The sequence below is a fragment of the Ursus americanus genome, chromosome 21 (genome assembly GCF_024610735.1).
Source record: "Ursus americanus isolate L20-20 chromosome 21, mUrsAme1.1.p, whole genome shotgun sequence".
In the NCBI taxonomy this organism is placed as follows: domain Eukaryota; kingdom Metazoa; phylum Chordata; class Mammalia; order Carnivora; family Ursidae; genus Ursus; species Ursus americanus.
Genome location: NC_142147.1, coordinates 44,071,854 through 44,089,560, shown reverse-complemented (window position 1 = coordinate 44,089,560; position 17,707 = coordinate 44,071,854). Strand labels below are relative to the sequence as shown.

At 57.0% G+C, this 17,707-nt stretch overlaps 1 protein-coding gene across 3 annotated transcripts; it reads left to right on the top strand.

Moving 5' to 3' along the window:
* The first annotated feature begins 20 nt into the window (after window positions 1–20).
* SIRT2 (sirtuin 2) lies at window positions 21–17,549 on the top strand. 3 transcript variants are annotated; one of them, XM_045785736.2, is made up of 16 exons: window positions 21–176; window positions 1,052–1,098; window positions 4,324–4,372; window positions 4,604–4,717; window positions 7,059–7,100; window positions 7,263–7,369; window positions 7,490–7,546; window positions 7,892–7,960; window positions 13,075–13,204; window positions 14,928–14,987; window positions 15,245–15,300; window positions 15,458–15,534; window positions 15,611–15,662; window positions 16,408–16,478; window positions 16,601–16,667; window positions 16,787–17,549. In XM_045785736.2, the coding sequence occupies exons 1-16, from the start codon at window positions 50–52 to the stop codon at window positions 16,940–16,942; spliced, it is 1,281 nt and encodes a 426-aa protein (XP_045641692.1). In that variant the 5' UTR covers window positions 21–49; the 3' UTR covers window positions 16,943–17,549. The 3 variants fall into 3 exon arrangements, with proteins under 3 accessions (XP_045641692.1, XP_087726883.1, XP_045641695.1); XM_045785739.2 differs by lacking the exon at window positions 1,052–1,098 and adding an exon at window positions 4,024–4,144 and having other exon boundaries at window positions 92–176; XM_087870757.1 differs by lacking the exon at window positions 7,892–7,960.
* The last annotated feature ends 158 nt before the right edge of the window (window positions 17,550–17,707 follow it).

Sequence of the window (17,707 nt, the reverse complement as noted above, 5' to 3'; positions counted from 1 at the left end):
TAAGAGCGTCGCTCGCCGGGCGCTGTGAGAAAGCCTGTATGCATCCTCGATGACTGCTGGGAGTTGTAGTTCTTTGCCCTATCTCTGCCCCCTCCTGTTTCCGGTGCCGTCACGGGACAGAGCAGTCGGTGACAGCCCCGAGGGCCCCCGCCCCGCGCCCATGGCCGAGCCGGACCGTGAGTCGGGGGCTCCGGTGGGAGGGTCGGGCCGCGCCGGGGCCTGACTGAGGGCTGCAGGCCCCGGGGCCCGAGGACGGGCATGGTGGGGCTGGAGAGTGGGGCTGCATGGTGGGGAGTGGGATTCGGGGCGGGAGTGGGGGTCATTGCTAAGTGATCCATCTTGCTAGGTTGGTGGGTTTCTGGGTCGCGAGCTTTTAAGGGTCCGTTTGCCATGTCCCCCAAGTTCCTAATGATCGCGTGTTTTTCGCACCTTGGTTGCTGAGGACCCTCGTTGCTAAGGACTTAGGTTGCCGCTGACCCGGTTGCTAAGGGTACCTGGTTGTTAGGGGGAACTGTAGGATGCTAGGGGACCCCTGGTGCCCCCTTCTACCTCTTATCTCTAGTTCCTGTGCCCCTCCTAACCATGCCATCCCCACTGCATCTCCTCTTCTAAACCCGTCTCTACTCAGAGTATTTTCTTATCTCCTCTGTTCATTTTTGAACTTCCCTCTGTTAGTGAACCTAACCCTTCCTGCACACACGCGCGCACGCGCGCACACACACACACACACACACACTACTATTTCTTTCTTCGCTTCTAAGTCTTCCTCCATGCCCTGTATGTTTTTGCTTTCTCCTCCCTCTCCTAAACCTTCCCGCCCCAGCCTCCTTGTCCCTCGCTAAGCACTTCTCCTGACAACACTGTCTACTCTAATAAGGTCTGCTTTTCCCCATCCCCTCCCTCCCTCTACTCCACTTTTACCCCCACCTCCCACCCCACTGTAATTAGCTTGATGGGTCTTCTTGCCCCCTGCCCCTTTGCTTTGAAGCCTTTCAGTCCCACTTAACCATGCCCCCCGCTGTAACCACGTCTGCTCCCCCTCCTCCCCCAGCCTCTGACCCTCTGGAGACCCAGGCAGGGAAGGTGCAGGAGGCCCAGGTGAGATTTGGGGAAGGGTGGAGGGAAGGAGAGAGATGGACTTGTTCCCGCACCCCACACTGGGGGGAGGTGACAGAGGGGAGAGAGTTACCCCAGGGCCCTCAGCTCACTGCCCCAGACCCTCGCCCCAACTCCTGGTTCAGCCTCCTGGGGAATGGTGGATTCTGGGGACTGTCAGAGAAAGGTGTGCAGCCTCAACTCCAGGCCTGCTCTCCCAAACTTTTCTGTTTCCTTGCTCCCTCCCCCTCTCCTTTCTGAACCTCATTGATACTGGGCATGGAAGAGACGGGCATCGGATTTGGTCCCTGAACGCACAGATCTCATGGACAAGTGATTAGAAATGACCCTCCAGAGTGATTATGAGAGTAGCTCAAGGCAGAGTAAACTCTGTGGGGTCACAGACACTCCAGCCGGTCCGTTCCCTTGGCGAATCCATAGGCTAGCCTAGGAGTCAGATTGAGGTGCAGACTCCTCACAGTAAGTGAAGAATGACTTAGAATTTTCTTAGGCGGGGTGAGAAATGGCGTTCCACACAGAGTGTACAGCTTGTGCAAAGACTGGGGGGCACGAAGGGTGTGATGTGGTCAGTAGCCGGTGGCTGGGGGTGGTTAGCTAATTGTAGCCGAGGTTAGCATTTATTGAGTACTTATTCCAGCCAGGTACTCTGCTCAGGCCTCTGTGTACATCATTTCATTTCATCTTCCCAGAATCTCTTGGGGGGGGGGGGGCAAGGCCTACTGGGGCCATTTTACAGACGAGGAATCTGAGGCAGAGCTGTTACGTAACTTGTCCTCTGCCCCCCCCCCCCGTCCCCCTGCTAGAAGAGCAGGGACTGCTTTGCAACCCACGACACCCTGCAGGTTGCCTTCTAGAAACTTCAGGAAGAGGTAGCCAGGCACCTCATAGAGACTTGAAGGCGCCCCAGCACCCCTAGCTCCCCCTTAAGCCAAGTTGCTCCCACATGCTGGGCAGGGCCCTCGAGTCCTGCCACAGAGCCTCACTGTCTGCAGCCTGAAAGAATGCCAACCCCCCAGAGATCGCTGTGCAGATGTAGGACAGCGCAGAAGCTGAGATGAATGCACCTTACAGATGCATGCCAGGGGCCATGCGGAGGGTCTGAAAGCTTCCTGTCAGTCTGGGCCTTCTCCCTAGCCTGGCTCCCGGGGCCCAGCCACTGTCACCGAGAAAGGTTTAACATTAAAAAGGGATCCTCAGTCCCAGAAAGAGAGAGTCGAGGATGTAAATTGCAGCATTGTCTGTGATAGGGCAACACTGGAAACAGCCCAAGTGGCTGTCAGTAGGCGGGTTAAATGAACTATGGCTCATCCTTACAATGCAACACTATGTAGCTTTTTTAAAGGAGAGGTGCATCTGTAGTGTATTGTTCTGCAGAAAATGCAAGGTGCAGTGTTGTATCGTGGCATGACCCATTTCTGGAAAATGAATGAGTTTTATGTGCGGAGAAAAAAAATTTAAAGCTTTTTTAAAGATTTCATTTATTTATTAGGGAGCATGAGAGAGAGAGAGAAAGAGAGAGAGAGAGAAAGAGAATGCGCTCAAGCAGGAGCAGGGGGAGAGGGAGAAGCAGACTCCCCACTGAGCAGGGAGTCTGATGTGGGGCTCGATCCCAGGACCCTTAGATCATGACCCGAGCTGAAGGCAGAAGCTTAACCAACTGAGCCACCCAGGCGCCCCAAGAGAAAAAATGTAGAGTCATTACCACTGTACTGTTAATAGTGGTTATTGTGACGGGGTGGGTGAGGAAGCTAGAGGCCAGCACCTCAAGTCACACCTGGTCTCATGGTCAAAGTTTTTGCAAAGCTTATGGAAAAGCAATAAAAAAAATTTAAATATGTTTGGAAGGGCCCTTCCTATTCAAAAAGGCTTGAAACCAGAACAGAGAATGATGGGGGAGGGGGTCATCGGAGGGGCTTTAAGCAGGAGAGCGCATTGGTCAGAATGTGTTTTTGTGAGGTCCATTGCAGGGCCCAGCCCTGGTGCAGCGCATAGCAAGTACCTATTCGTTCAGTGGTGGATAATTCTGGAGCTCCTGCCAGGGGCCAGACCCTGTTCTCGGTGCTAGGTGTCCACTAGAAAACACGAAAAATCCTCGCCATCTTGGAGCTGACATCATGGCGACTCCATCCATACCTGTTGGTGATTGGATGGTTAGACTGGAGAAGCCAGCGAGAGGGGCCCTTGGAGCAGAGGGCGGGGTGGGCTGACACTGCCAGGGCATCACCCAGAGGGCAGTAGAGTCCATCAGAGGTGGAGGCTGAGGCTGGGAGCTTAGGGAGGAGGCCAGGACAGGGCCCACAGAGGGAGGACAGGCTGGACCATGTAGAGCCCTTGGGAGGGGACGCATAATGGCGGGAGGGCAGGTGAGGGAGATAAAGACTGGGGGACAGAAGCCACACTGAGATGGGCCTAGCAGGAGGGGCAGGTTTAGGAGAGATGCTAAGGCCAGTTTGAGATGTGGTGGGTGAGGAAGGCCAGGGGTCACTTACTTTGGGAGGCATCCAGGAGGCTGAGGGAACCCCGGATCTGGGAACTAGGGGGTGGCATTATCAATGCCTAGGCCAAGACCATTGGCACAGATGAGGCAACTCGCCCAGGAAAGGTGGAGAGAGGAAGTAGGGGGGCCCAGGACAGAGTCTCAGACCTGCAGTCTGGGAGCCTGGCTGAGGGGAGGAGTAGATAATGACGCGGAGGGGTTGGAGAGATGGAGTCCGAGGCTTCAGACAGGAGGGCTGATGGCCCCAGGGTGAAGACTAGGCGTTTCCACTGGCATTGTTCGCAGGAGTGACTTTGGTGAGGAGGGGGGCAGGCCCACGCTACAGGGGATAGGAGGGGATGCCAGGCAAGGACGTGGGGCACCGGGCAGTGTCAGCACTTCCTGCACGCTTACCCCGACGGTTCCCATAGGTTAATGCTTCATGTCAGGTAGCCCTCTGAGGCAGCACCACTTCCTCTGACATTTCCAAGATGAGGAGCGTCAGACTCAGAACCGCAAAGAACTCATGCTCCTCGGGAGCAGCAGGACCAGGTGTCCCACCCATGCAGCCCACCCCAGAGCCCACGCACGCTCACCCCCGGCTGCCCCTCTCTTCCTTGGGCCCACTCCCAGCCAGAGCCTTTCCCCCCAAACCCGGGTGCCACCCTCCCCCCTCCTCCCTCCCTAACCCCACTTCTGGGGCCTGGTCACCCCACCCCTACCCCTTCCAGGACTCAGATTCAGACACTGAGGAAGGAGCGGCTGGCGGAGAAGCAGAGAGTGAGTATCTTTCCTGGGAGTGGGGTTCTGGGGGAGCGGTTTAGGGCAGGGATGTAGTTGCTACCCCTCCCCTCCACTGAGGGTGACATTCAAAGTATGCAATATTGGGTGCCATGCCAGTGCCTAGAGGTCCCTGGTTGTGGGAGGGTGGGGGATCCCAGGGCTGGCTGGGGCCCCTGTGCACCCCGACTGAACGCCCACCCTGCTGTTCTCTCTCTGCCTTTTGGCCAGTGGACTTCCTGCGGAATTTCTTCTCCCAGACACTGGGCCTGGGCACCCAGAAGGAGCGTCTGCTGGACGAACTGACCCTGGAAGGGGTGACCCGCTATATGCAGAGCGAGCGCTGTAAGTCCTCGCCCTGCTTTGCGCCACTTGCCCACTCCTGGCCCCGAGTGACTTCTCAGCCCCACCTTTCGCTTCCAAGTAACAAGAAACCCAACTCCAACCAGCTTAGGCCAAAAAGGGAGTATTGACTCTCTAACGAAAATCCGGCATTAAGCATGGCTGGATTCAGAGGCTTTCGTGTTGTCAAGAATCTTAACCCCCTCAGGCGCTGCATTTCTGTGTGAAGGTAGAGGGGGCTCCTGGCAGTACCAGGTGCCAGTTCCACCAGCCTAGTACCTCCTTCCAGGGGTTGAAGGGAAAGGGCAGAGATGGGCTCCCAATGGGGCCAGGTTGGGTCACATGCCTACCGCAAACCAATCATCATGTCTCTGATTGGCCAGACGTGGGTCACGCCCTCCATTGCTGATTGGCCAGGCTGTTTGACAGACTGAAGACCGTACCAATAGTAATTACCCCCTAGGGTCCTTAGGGGTGCAACACTTGACTAGAGCCGGAAATGCCGGGAAGAGGGCCGGAGCAGAGCTCGAGCCTTGTGCCCTGGGATGACTATTACAGGAAGTGTGTTCCGGGGTGCTATGTCGGTGCCTCTTCACTAGGTCACCATGTCATTTCGATTTCTTGCTGTAACTTGAGGTCACCAGAGTCTGAGAAACCGGGCCCTCGGCAGTCCTCAACTAGAACAATCGACCCTTTGAGGGTCCTGAACAGCCTTTTGTTGAGGACGTCTTCTCCCGTTTCCCTGTCCTCCAGCTGCTGCCGGCTCCCTGCTCGGGCGTCCAGGCTTGCTGCCCTGAGCCTCCCTCTGCCGGGCCGGGCCTGGCAACTGTGTGCAGACATCTCCTCCCCAAAGAGAACACAGGCGATGGCCACAAAGCTCTGGTTCCTTCCGTCCTCCCGCACTTGGGTTTTGGGACAGGTGGCTCATGAGGCTGCCTGTGAGGGGCACAGCGAAGAACAGTTAACTGAGCCCTCACCATTTGCCAGGCACGCGGCTAGGCTCTTGATAGGTGTCCTCTCTTTTGATCTTCACATTGTACCTGTGAGGTCCCTATAGGAGTGATCTGGACAGAGGAGGACGCGCAGGCACAGAGAGGTTGTGACTCGGTGCAGGGTCGCACAGCTGGCAAGAGGCAGTCAGGACCTCCCCTGAATCCAGAGTATGTGCTCCCTCCCACGTGGCCCCAGGGAGGTCCAGCTGGGCCTGGTCCCATGGCCTCCCTGAGACAAAGCCAAGGGCTTCGTCTCCCTTGCTGTCCTCCTTCACACAGGACACCCCAGAGGTCCCTGGTTCACGGGCCGCACACTTGCGCCTGGCCATCAGCTGATGGGCAGATGCCAGGGTCCCGCCAGCAGCTGATGGGGCAATGAGGCTATTTCTGCACGGCCCCATGTGTTTGTGAAATGATTCAACTCCTATCACACCTTCCCATCTTCTTTTCTGAAAGCCAGGAGAAAGCGGGGGAACGAAGTGCTTATACGCGTGCAAATCCTGGGTCTCAAGAGGTCCATGCCTCAGAGAATAACAGCAGACACATACATGGTGTTTGCTCAGCGCCAGGCCCCGATCTAAGCTCTGCACAGATGAATTCACTCTCTCCACAGCCCCGTGACGTCAGCACTATAATTGTGCCCATTTGACAGCAGGAAGCTGAAGCCTAGAGGGGAGGTCTGAACCAAGGTCCCTCCCCCACCCCACTGGTGAGCAGGAGAGCCAGCATCTGAAACCCCCTTAGCGACCTGCTGCTCACTGGCTGAGGCCCAAGAGGGGCAAACTTTGGTCTTCCCCAGAAAACTGTCAGACTTCTGGTGGCTGATATGTGTTTGATTATAGACGAAAGGAATATGCTGAAGGAACATGCTAGAAATAGATGGTCATTCAAGATTGTGTCCAAAAGGTGAGGCGTGGCCAGAGATTTTTACAATAACCTGTAGCTCTTCTGGGGGGACCCCCACCGCTGCCCCCAGCCTTCTCACTAAGAGCTCATGCTTTTTTTTTTTTTTTTTTTTTAGATCTAGTAAGGAGGGGAAACGTCTCTCCAAGTGGCCTTTTCTCAAATCTGTCCAAGTTGATATAATTTGAAACAGTAGATTCCTCGTCCCCACGCTGGCTCTGTCACCAGTTGACTGTGTGATCCTTCCTCTGTCTGAGCCTTGGTTTCCTCATCTGTAAAGTGTGGCTGTTAACACCGCCCACCTTGAGATGATTGGGAAGACCATGCATGCATCTGAAAGGCCAGCCATGGGGCCTGGCACTGAGGAAACAGCGTTCGGGGCTGTGATGGGTGCTGTCCTTCTGGGGCTGAGTGTACTGTCACGTGATGCAGAAACTCCTCTCCTCCAGGTCGCAGGGTCATCTGTTTGGTGGGAGCCGGGATCTCCACGTGTAAGTGCCACTCCGCCCCGCCCCAGTAGCCACTGCCACGTTGGGAGACCCCCTTCCGGGGATTGGGGGGAGCCACGTCTGGGCCCTTGGTGGGGGGCAGTTGATGGAGTATAGATGGGGCCGAGGTCCCTGACGCATTGCTCCCCGCCCCTCCTCCCCCAGCCGCCGGCATCCCTGACTTCCGCTCCCCATCCACGGGCCTCTACGCCAACCTAGAGAAGTACCATCTTCCCTACCCGGAGGCCATCTTTGAGATTGGCTACTTCAAGGTATGGGCTCCCCAGGCAGGAATGTCTGTAATGATGAGGGGATGGGATCGCCTGACTCCAGCTCTCAACTCACCAGGGGCATCTGGGTGCCCCTCTGCCCTCCGGTTCTCTCTCCCACAGAAACACCCAGAGCCCTTCTTTGCTCTCGCCAAGGAACTCTATCCTGGGCAGTTCAAGGTGAGCTCTTTTTCCCGGAGGCGGGGACAGGAAAGCTTGGGGGACAGCAGGCATGGGAAAGGCTTCCCCTGGGGCCCTGCAGACAAATGTCACGTGGTCATTAAGGACATGGGCTCCAGGCTGCCAGGGTCCACCCCCTGGTCCCTCGTTGCCTGCTCTTGTGACCTTCAGCCTCAGTTTCCCCATCTGTGAAATGGGGAAGCGGGCATAGTGATGCCCCCAAGGCCAGTGTGACGACTCCCTGAGGTAAGACGGCCAGAGTGCCTGGAACAGTTCCTGGCACGCGGCGATGTGTGGCAGACGGGCCCTGTCACGATTGGCATCGTCCCGCTTGCCCCCCTGCAGCCGACGGTCTGTCACTACTTCATCCGCCTGCTGAAGGAGAAGGGACTGCTGCTGCGCTGCTACACGCAGGTAGGGGCAGGTAGGGGCCGTGGGCGCTGCCGGGGGGCGGGGAAGAGGGCCGGCTGGCCGCGGGCTGCTGACTTTGCCGCGTGACCTGCCCCCCTCAGCCTCAGTTTCCCCTTCTGTAAAGCAGCGGCCAGAACAGCTTTGCCCTTCAGGTGTGTGGGGACGGGGCAGGGAGCTCCTCTCAGCACCATCCCGTGCGCGGCGGGAAAGGACCTCACGTCTGAGGGGCCACCATTGGCGGCGTTGGAGTCCCTGTTTGGTCAGGGTTCTCAGCAGATGGCCGCGGAGTGGCTGGATCTGACCAAGTCCCTACGCTGTGACCGCTTTCCGCCTGGCAGACGGCGAGTCTTAAGGAAGGGGTGTCTTTTTAGAATCTGCACAAAGGCCCCGCCTGTGCCGTGGGCCGTGGCTCCTGCGTGTCAGGTGCCCAGCGGAGGGCCTTGCCCGGGGGCTCTCTGGCAAGGACGGCTCACGCCGTGGGCTTCTGGACTAGCCAGCAAGACGTTTTTGGCACGTCGCACCCCTCACTGTAAACACCGTCTGCTCCCCTGCCTTTGTTTTATGAGTATATGTTTTACGAATGCGTGTGAGTACGTATTGAAATTACACAGGGTCAGTGACAGCGATATCGGGCTATAAATGATCCCTCAGGGGGCACCTGGGTGGCTCAGTCGGTTGAGGGCCCGACTCTTTTTTTTTTTTTTTAAAGATTTTATTCATTTATTCATTTGACAGAGATAGAGACAGCCAGCGAGAGAGGGAACACAAGCAGGGGGAGTGGGAGAGGAAGAAGCAGGCTCATAGCGGAGGAGCCTGATGTGGGGCTCGATCCCACAACGCCGGGATCACGCCCTGAGCCGAAGGCAGACGCTTAACCGCTATGCCACCCAGGCGCCCCGAGGGCCCGACTCTTGATTTCGGCTCAGGGCATGATCTCGGGGTCGTGAGATCCAGCCCCACGTCAGGCTCCGCGCTCAGAGGACAGTCGGCTTGAGATTCTTTCTCTCCGTCTGCCTCTGCCCTTCCCCTCCCTGTGTGCTCGTTCACTCTCTCTCTCTCTCTAAAATAAATGAATCAATCTTTTACAAAAATGATACCTCAGAACCCAAAATTATAAAAGAGAGAGAGAATACTTGACTATAAATGGGCGTGCTAATATTTTCTTCCCACACCTGGCAATTTGGAGCCTGCCAGCCTGGGAAGCTGCCACCAGGGGGAGGATGAATTTCTTTTAAGTCCAGATTTCTCAACCGGGGACAGGAGCTCCTCCTCCCTAGGACTGGCAGTGGCAGCCTGGGAAAGGACAGCTGGGAAAGGAGGAGTCCCCGCCCAGGATAAAGCTGACCTTTCTTCCCAGAGCCCATTTTACCCATGGGACGTGGCTCAGACATGATACAAACAGCTCACTCCAAGCCAAGGGCTCCCCTGTGCATGATTTCATGAAATCCGCACCACGGCCCTGCGTCGTCATCTTCTGTCCCGAGTGTTATGGAGTGCAGACCCCGCGCCAGGTCCTCCTTGCTGGCAGCCATGTCCCTGCCCTCCTAGAGCTGACAGTCTGCTGTGGGGAGAGACAGTGGACAGGACAGGCGGGAAGCACAGCTAGGGTGTCCTGACGTCTGTGGAGCACGATTAAGCTGGAAAGGGAATTAGAAGTGTTGCGGGGGGGAGTGCTGTTGTCAACAGATACCAAGGAAGGCCTCACTGGGAAGGATGCATTTAGACAGAGACTTTTAGGGAGGAAGGGAGGGAGCCACGGGATCATCTGGGGGAGAGTGTGTTCCAGGCAAAGGGAACCGCCAGGGCAAAGGTCCTGAGGTGTGCGACTGTATTTGGCATGTTCGAGAAGCTGGATCCTAGTGAGCAGAGAGGACAGTGGGAGAGAACAGAGGAGGCGAGCTCAGGGAGGGGCCAGAGCCGACCATGTGGGATCTTGGGGCCACAGGAAGGGCTGAGTGAGAGGGAGCCACAGGAGGGCTCCGAGCCGGGTGGGACATGACCTGACCCAGGGGTCCCTATCTGGCTGCATGTCAGGGGCAACTGGGGGCAGTGAGGAGGGGGTGCAGAGACTGAGGAGGAGGCTGCTGTGACAGTCGGAGTAGATGAGGATGGAGGCTGGCCCAGGGCGGGGCTTGATGAGGGGAGAAGCATGCGGTTCCGAATCTGCTTGGGAGGCGGAGTGGGCGGGCTGCTCGCTCCAGGGTCCGTGGGAAAGGTGCAGGCGCGTCTCCCCTACCGGCCATAGTGACCGCGTGGATTTAACTGTACAAACATCAGCAAAACGGCCGATTACAGAAAACAGACAAACGTGGAAAAAAAAAACCAAATGTTCCACTCTCGCGTTTCAAGAGACCGTTTTGTTTTGTTTTCTTCAAACTTGTCACAGCCTCTCCGTCAACCTCAGCCACTTCTTGAGTCACTGACCCAGTTTTCTGGAACACACTGTCTTCGCCTCTTTCCGGATTGTGATGATGTTGCACTTTTGGAGCTATGTATGGTAGCTCTTTTCATCTCCAGATACAAGTCTCCATTCAAACCCGAGAGCAGTTGCCCTGTTCGCTCAAGGCCCTGTGATCTCCACAGCAAAGCAGCTTATAGTCCCTTTAAATATATTCATGGCATTTACCCTACACAAAAGGCTTGTACTTGGCTTTCCCTCACTTAGCTTCCTGTATGGAAGACCCCCCCACATCCACACCCACATAGCAGCTTCCTGCCCGCCCTTCCTTCCTTCCTTCTTAAGATTTTTTTTTTTTAAAGATTTTATTTACCTACCTGACAGAGAGAGAGAGAGAGACAGCCAGCGAGAGAGGGAACACAAGCAGGGGGAGTGGGAGAGGAAGAAGCAGGCTCCTAGCGGAGGAGCCTGATGTGGGGCTCGATCCCAGGACCCTGGAATCAGGCCCTGAGCCGAAGGCAGACGCTTAACAACTGAGCCACCCAGGCGCCCCTCTTCTTAAGATTTTATTCATAAGTAATCTCTTCACCCAACGTGGGACTCGAACTCCCAACCGCAAGATCAGCAGTCACACGCTCCACTGAGGGAACCAGCCAGGCGCCCCCAACTTCATGCTTTTTCAGAGCTGCTGTTGCCTTTGTGTCCATCAGGGGGACACAGTGTTTTGAAACAAAAAGGGAGCCAAGGTTGAAAAAGCGAGATTTCAGTTGAAAATCCGGACTTCAGGCTCTTTCTGCAGATTGAGAAGAGCTGGCTGCCCCCTTCTCCCCAGGCAGTGGGGCGGGGCGGTGAGCGCTGGGCTGGAGTGGGATAGCCGCTTCCCACCCTCACCGTGCCCTGCTTGCTGCCCCACACCCAGGCCACATGTCACTGGCTGTATACCATCAGGCGTTCATCACCACCTGTCCTTTAGGAGAGGGCGTCCTGGGGCCGTACTCCCCAGCTTCCCTCCCTAGCAACCACTGCTGTCGCTGGCTTCTCCTATCACCTTTATTATTTTTTTAAGATTTTATGTATTTATTTGACAGCTCGAGCAGGAGGAACTGCAGAGAGTGAGGGAGAAGCAGGCTCCCCGCTGAGCAGGGAGTCTGATGTGGGACTCGATCCCAGGGCGCTGGGATCACGACCTGAGCCGAAGGCAGACGCTTAACCCATGAGCCACCCAGGCGCCCCTTGGATCATCTTTAAAAATATTCTGTACTGGGGGCGCCTGGGTGGCACAGCGGTTAAGCGTCTGCCTTTGGCTCAGGGCGTGATCCCGGCATTATGGGATCAAGCCTCACATCAGGCTCCTCCGCTATGAGCCTGCTTCTTCCTCTCCCACTCCCCCTGCTTGTGTTCCCTCTCTCGCTGACTGTCTCTATCTCTGTTAAATAAATAAATAAAATCTTTTAAAAAAAATATTCTATACTGAGGCAAACAAATGCCCACCTTCATATATAGTTTTCCTACAGCCTTTGTTCTCCTGTGCCTTTAACCTCCGGAGGGATCCCTTCAATATCAGGACATATAGGACAGCCCCATTCTTTTCTCATGGGGGGTTTCTCTCTCAGAAGTGGCTCAGAACAACAGAGGCAGGTGCTGACAGAAGTTCTTTTACACGCTATTTAATTATTTGCGCGCACACCGCTTACTCAAGCGTGTGAGGGAGGCCATAGACTGAGTCAAGTAACAAAGGCAAAACTAATGCGGGGGGAGGGGAAAAGCTGCGGAGAGCCTGGAAACAGTGGCTCTTGTCTGCACGTTTGGGGAACGAGCTGGTTGCTGGCAGGGAGCGGAGAGAGTGGTTGGGGCCGTCTGCCCTTGAAGAGAACCCTTTTGGTTGTGCATGGAGTCTCGGGGAGACGGTGCCGGGTCAGCTGTGGGCAGCACGTGACCGGCCGTCTTGGGGTGGCATCTGGCCGTGTGCTGCGGGCTCTGTCAGCACCTGCCTCTGCAGCATTCCTCACGGGCAAAGAAAAGCTGCTCCCGAGGGGCTGCGTGCTTGAAGAAAAATGAGAGAGCACATATGTCTATGTGGAAGGGAAGAATAGTCTTGCTGGTTTAATGAGGAGTATATCCATGTTTTAAAAGAATGCCAGTTAATGTGCCGTCTGTGAAACAGACCACAGTGAGAAACCCGATTGCTGATTAGGAAAACAGTGATTAAAACCAAATAAACCCTCCCGATTCACTGATTTCTGTTACTGCTCAGCCAGGGCTGCCACATACAGCTGTGCAGGTTGGGTACTGCACAAGGACGCCACATCTGAGGGCGCTCTGTTTACAACAGAGCCATTGTAGGCTTGTCCATCAATGCCGACACATTTCTGGCAGTGGCACTAACGTCGTGTGGTCCTAACAAAAACAAATTTTCTGAAAATGGAAACAAAGTGGCCTCACTGTGCAGAAACACTCCGTCTGGGCTGATGGTGGCAGTGGGCCTGGGCTCACAGACGTATGAATTTGGGCCCCATCTTTAAGCATCTGCAACTTTTACACTTCGGCGGCCCCCCGAGAACGAGCAGAGGAGTTTACAGGCACACCCTGCCCCTTGCTTCTCTTCCCTTCCTTCTCCCTCGGTCCCATTTGCTTCTCTTTGCGGCGTCCGGCTCTGCCTTCTGCTCTCGAGGCAGGTGTGTCTCACTCCTGAGCCGCTTCCCTCCGTCTCTCCCTGCAGAACATAGACACGCTGGAGCGAGTGGCAGGGCTGGAGAGCGAGGACCTGGTGGAGGCCCACGGCACCTTCCACACCTCGCACTGCACCAGCCCCCTCTGCCGACGGGAGTACACGCTCAGCTGGATGAAAGGTGAGGCGGGAGGGCCTCCACGAGGCCCGGCCTCCTGCCCGCTGCCTGCTCCTCAGCGCCAAGAACAGGGGCTCCGTGCGGTGGGCACCTGGGGCTGTTTTAGCAGGTAGCAGCAGCCCCCCGAGATCTGAGGCGGCAGTGGGGTTTCGTTGCTCCCAACACCACCTCACAGGCGGGTTACGACGGAAGCAAGCTCCACGCCCAATTCAGCCACGCGCAGAGCCGCGTGTTGGCACAGAAGCCGCCAGATGGTCACGCGGTCTGTTCTGTGAAGTCGTGAGGCCCCAGCTCTTCGTCCTGCGAGGGGCCCATGAGCGCAAACGCAACGACATTCGAATCCATGTGTGCGCTGTCCAGTACGGCGGCCACCGCCACATGTGGCCCTCAGGCACCCGCCGATGTGAACAGTGGTACCAAGGTTCCGAATTTGTAATTTTACATCATTTTTAGTAATTTAGATGTTAAAAGCCACACGTGGCCGGGACCACCATACTGGACAGGACTGGGCTAGCGGCCCAAGGTCCAATGACCCGTGAGTCAGGTTCCGTGGAATGTGAAGCTGGACACAGGCCTGGTTAGGGACAAGGGCTGGGGCTGTCCCTAGGGGTGCACACAACAGGGCTTGTTAAAGTCAGCGTCCCAGTTCACGGAAGGGCAGAGTGTCCAGTAAAGGGGGGAGGGGAAACGTCAGCCAGTCCACATTTCTCGAATGCCAGTGAGAGCCTTGTCTGACATCCTTTGTGCTGCCCAGAAGCCACGCACTTCACCCCTCGCAAGCCATTTGTGACATTCTTTATGCTGACTTCACAAAGCCTCTGGTGTCCTTGTGAGACAGGGACAGCTGCGGCATTTGTGGCTGGGCCTCTGGAGGGTGGCCTTTCTGCTAGGATGCCAGCTGACTGCCGCTGGGGCAAGGCTTCCAGAATAGCTCAAGTGCGTGCAGCTGGGGTAGTGGACAGTGAATGCCACCCCTTACATGTCACGTACAGCGATAGCACACGCAGCCCCCACATCTTATGCTGTCAATGCCGAAATGTTTTCAAGTGCGTTACAGACCTCACAATGGGGCTCTGTAAATGTGTGTCGAAGGAATGAAGGACTAGTCGAACAAATAAGCTAGGGTTTTGTGGGTTGGTTGCAAATGACAGAATGCTTCTCAGGCCTCCTTAATCAGTGAGTAATAAGGAGCATGATTGTCATAAGGCTGGATTGTGTGTGCGCACATTGTGTGTGTGTGTGTGTGGAGGTGTCTGTCCCAGAACCCGAGGGTGGGAAGCAGCTGGGCCTGAGGGTGTATCCCCATCCCAGGATCGTTTCCATAGTCTCCCCTCTCTTGGTCACCAGGCCTGGGACTCACCAGACCTCTCACCCAAGACAAAAATAGAGCTGCCCCCCCAGACCCGCTGGGAGAGCTTTATTGCCCAGGTCGGGAGTTGGTGGGATCCAGGTGCCCCTGCAAAGGGCAAGCGTCTGCTCCTTCATCTGTTCCGTGGTTTTTCTTTAAGGCAATAGCCGCACCCTGGCGCTCGGAGCCACCCCTGGAATCCTAGGGGATGGGGGGAGATGGGGGGGCAGCTCTCTAAGAAGGGTGAGCAGGGCAAACATCCCAGGAGGCTCTCCAGCGGCTGAGGTGTGTTTGTGGACAGTGAAGGCTGGCTGCAGCCCCAGACCCCAGCCCCGAGTCGCTTACCTCCTTCTCTCCCTTCCCCTTCCCCACGCCCAGAGAAGATCTTCTCCGAGGTGACTCCCAAGTGTGAGAAATGCCACAGCGTGGTGAAGCCTGGTGAGCCTCAGGGCCAGGGACCAACCCAGATGGATTTGGGCTGGGACCCCCCCCGACCCCTCCACAAGCCCTTTCCCAGGGAGGCCACCCTCCCTCCCTGACAGTGCCCCGGATCTGTCCCCACTGCACCATGGCTCCCACCCCAGCCCTCGGGTCTGCCTTCTGCTCCTGCCTGGCCTCTCTCTCTGTGACCCTGCCTCTGCCTCCCGTTTCACCTTCTCTTTCTGTCTCTGTGTCTGTCTGTCCATCTGTCTCAGACATCGTGTTCTTCGGTGAGAACCTCCCAGCGAGGTTCTTCTCCTGCATGCAGTCAGTAAGTCGCCCTGCACTGCGCTTCCCCACGTGGGGGCAGCCAGGGCCCTGCGGGGGGGCAGGTGGCTTCCCCAACTAGCTGCGGCTGGGGTGTGGGGGGAGGCAGCCCAGCCCCCGCCGAGCCTCTGGAGCCCTCACCCGGCCGCCCCCGTTCATAGGACTTCCTGAAGGTGGATCTCCTCATCATCATGGGCACCTCCCTGCAGGTGCAGCCCTTCGCCTCCCTCATCAGCAAGTAGGTTGGGGGTTGGGACGGGGGGGCGGGGCACTGGCCAGGCCAGGTCCTCACCACTGAGCTCGCCATCCCCCAGGGCACCCCTCTCCACCCCGCGTCTGCTCATCAACAAGGAGAAGACTGGGCAGGTGAGTTGGCTTTTATGTGGGCCCCCCTCTGATTTTCCCTCCCCCTCCTCCTCACAGGGGTCCCACATTCCCTTTCACTGGCTTCCTAGGAAAGTGGGGACCCCCCCCCAGCTCAGAACCAGGAGTTCTAGAATCCAGAGGGGTCAGATTCCAGGTCACCTGGACTCTGATTCTATAGGCCGCTGGGTCACCTGGGACCCTTGTGAGCAAGGAACAGAACCCCAGCTCAAAGTGACACGCACAGGAATGGTGTGCTTTGTGCGAGGGAAGAATTGGGACGAGCGAGACCCGGGCCTGCAGCCCAGCGTCGGGAGGCGCCCACTCCTGCTTTTGGCTCTTTTCCCGAGGTGGCCTCACTCCCTCAACCCTGGGGAGGGATGGTTCCTTGAGCATTCCATGTGCCAGACGCTGTTCTAAGCACCTTTTTTGTTTGCTTTATTTTATTTTGTATTTTTTTTAATTTTAAGTAGACTCCACACCCAACATGGGGCTTGAACTCATGACCCTGAGATTAAGAGTCACACTCTGTACCAACTGAGCCGGCCAGGCGCCCCCTAAGCACTTTCTAAGTATTCACCCACTGAAAGTACAATGCTAGGTGCGGTTTGGTGATTGTCCCCACTCTACAGATAAGGAAACTGAGGTTCCGGGAAGCCAGGTCACTTGAGCAAAGTCACAGAGCAAGGAACACACCCAAGCCATTTGGCTCCAGGGTCTGTGTTCTAAGCTCCCCTCTCCCCCACAGACTGACCCTTTCCTGGGGATGATGATGGGCCTCGGAGGAGGCATGGACTTCGACTCCAAGAAGGCCTACCGGTGAGTCCTGGGCCTGCGCGGGTCACAGCTGAGGTGGGAGGGAGGGCGTGAAGGCACGCAGACCGGGAAGAGCGGGAAGAGGCCTGGGACAAGCCTGGGAGCTCTGGCTCTCCCACCCACAGGGACGTGGCCTGGCTGGGTGACTGTGACCAGGGCTGCCTGGCCCTTGCTGACCTCCTCGGCTGGAAGGTAAGGAGTCTGGGCCACCCTGGCCTACCCGGAGCCCCATCCCTAGACTCCTGCACTACGGGTCCTCTGACCCCATGGTGCATGGTGACCTCTGACCTCTGCGAACTTGTCCCCTGCAGAAGGAGCTGGAGGACCTTGTCCGGAAGGAGCATGCCAACATAGATGCCCAGGCAGGGTCAGGGAGCCCCAACCCCAACACTTCCGCTTCCCCCAGGAAGTCTCCACCTCCTGCCAAGGAAGAGGCCAGGAGCACGGAGGGAGAGAAGCCCCAGTGACAGCTGTGGCTCCCGGGCAGGACGCCCAGCGGACAGCAGAGCCCCTGCCAGCCCTGGCCCCTCTAACTTGCAGCTTTTGTCTGGGGAGCTCAGAACGTTGCCCCAGTCTCTTAACCCCCCCCTCTCAAAACTGGGGTCCCAGCTCCCTGACCCTGGCAAATCTCTAACAGCACCCAGGGGCCGAGGCCTGGGCAGCCCGTTTGTAACAGCCCGCAGTCTCTAACTACCCGTGGGGACGGGGGTCAACCTCCCCTAATCTCTAACTGCTCCCAGGGCCAGGGCTGCCTCTAAACTCCTAACTTCTGGACAGGCGCCCCAGGCCTCCTCAGGGCTCCCCAGGTCCGCCACCCCCCCCCCCCGCCCCCGTGCTCTCTACCGCTCCTAGGGGCCTGTGGCCAAGTTGGCCAAGTCTAATGTACCCTGGGTGGAGTGTGGGCCCTCCAAACATAACACACTCTGCGGGGAGCTGAGCCTGAAGGCCTCCCGAGTCTGTGCCTCCTACCCCCAGAGAGGGTGCTGGACCCCTTCCCTTGGGACCCGCTTCCCCTGCTGGGAGGGGCACATAATGTTGCTTATTGGAGACAAATTAAAAACAAAAACAACTAACCATCAGCTGTCTGGCCTCCCTGTTCCTTTCTGTGGGCACACAGGGAAGCAGCTGGAGGGAGGGGGCTAGGGGAACCAAGAACCCCTCCAGGCTCTTACTAGAGACAGCCAAGGGTGTTGACGGGACTCTGGGGGCTTCGAGAGTGCCCCGCGGCTCTT

Coding starts and splice junctions, on each gene's coding strand:
- SIRT2 (XM_045785736.2), top strand. CDS start 50: ATGACTGCTGGGAGTTGTAGTTCTTTGCCCTATCTCTGCCCCCTCCTG. Junction 15,301..15,457: donor TCTTCTCCTGCATGCAGTCA/GTAAGTCGCCCT, acceptor CCCCGTTCATAG/GACTTCCTGAAGGTGGATCT. Junction 16,479..16,600: donor GACTCCAAGAAGGCCTACCG/GTGAGTCCTGGG, acceptor TCCCACCCACAG/GGACGTGGCCTGGCTGGGTG.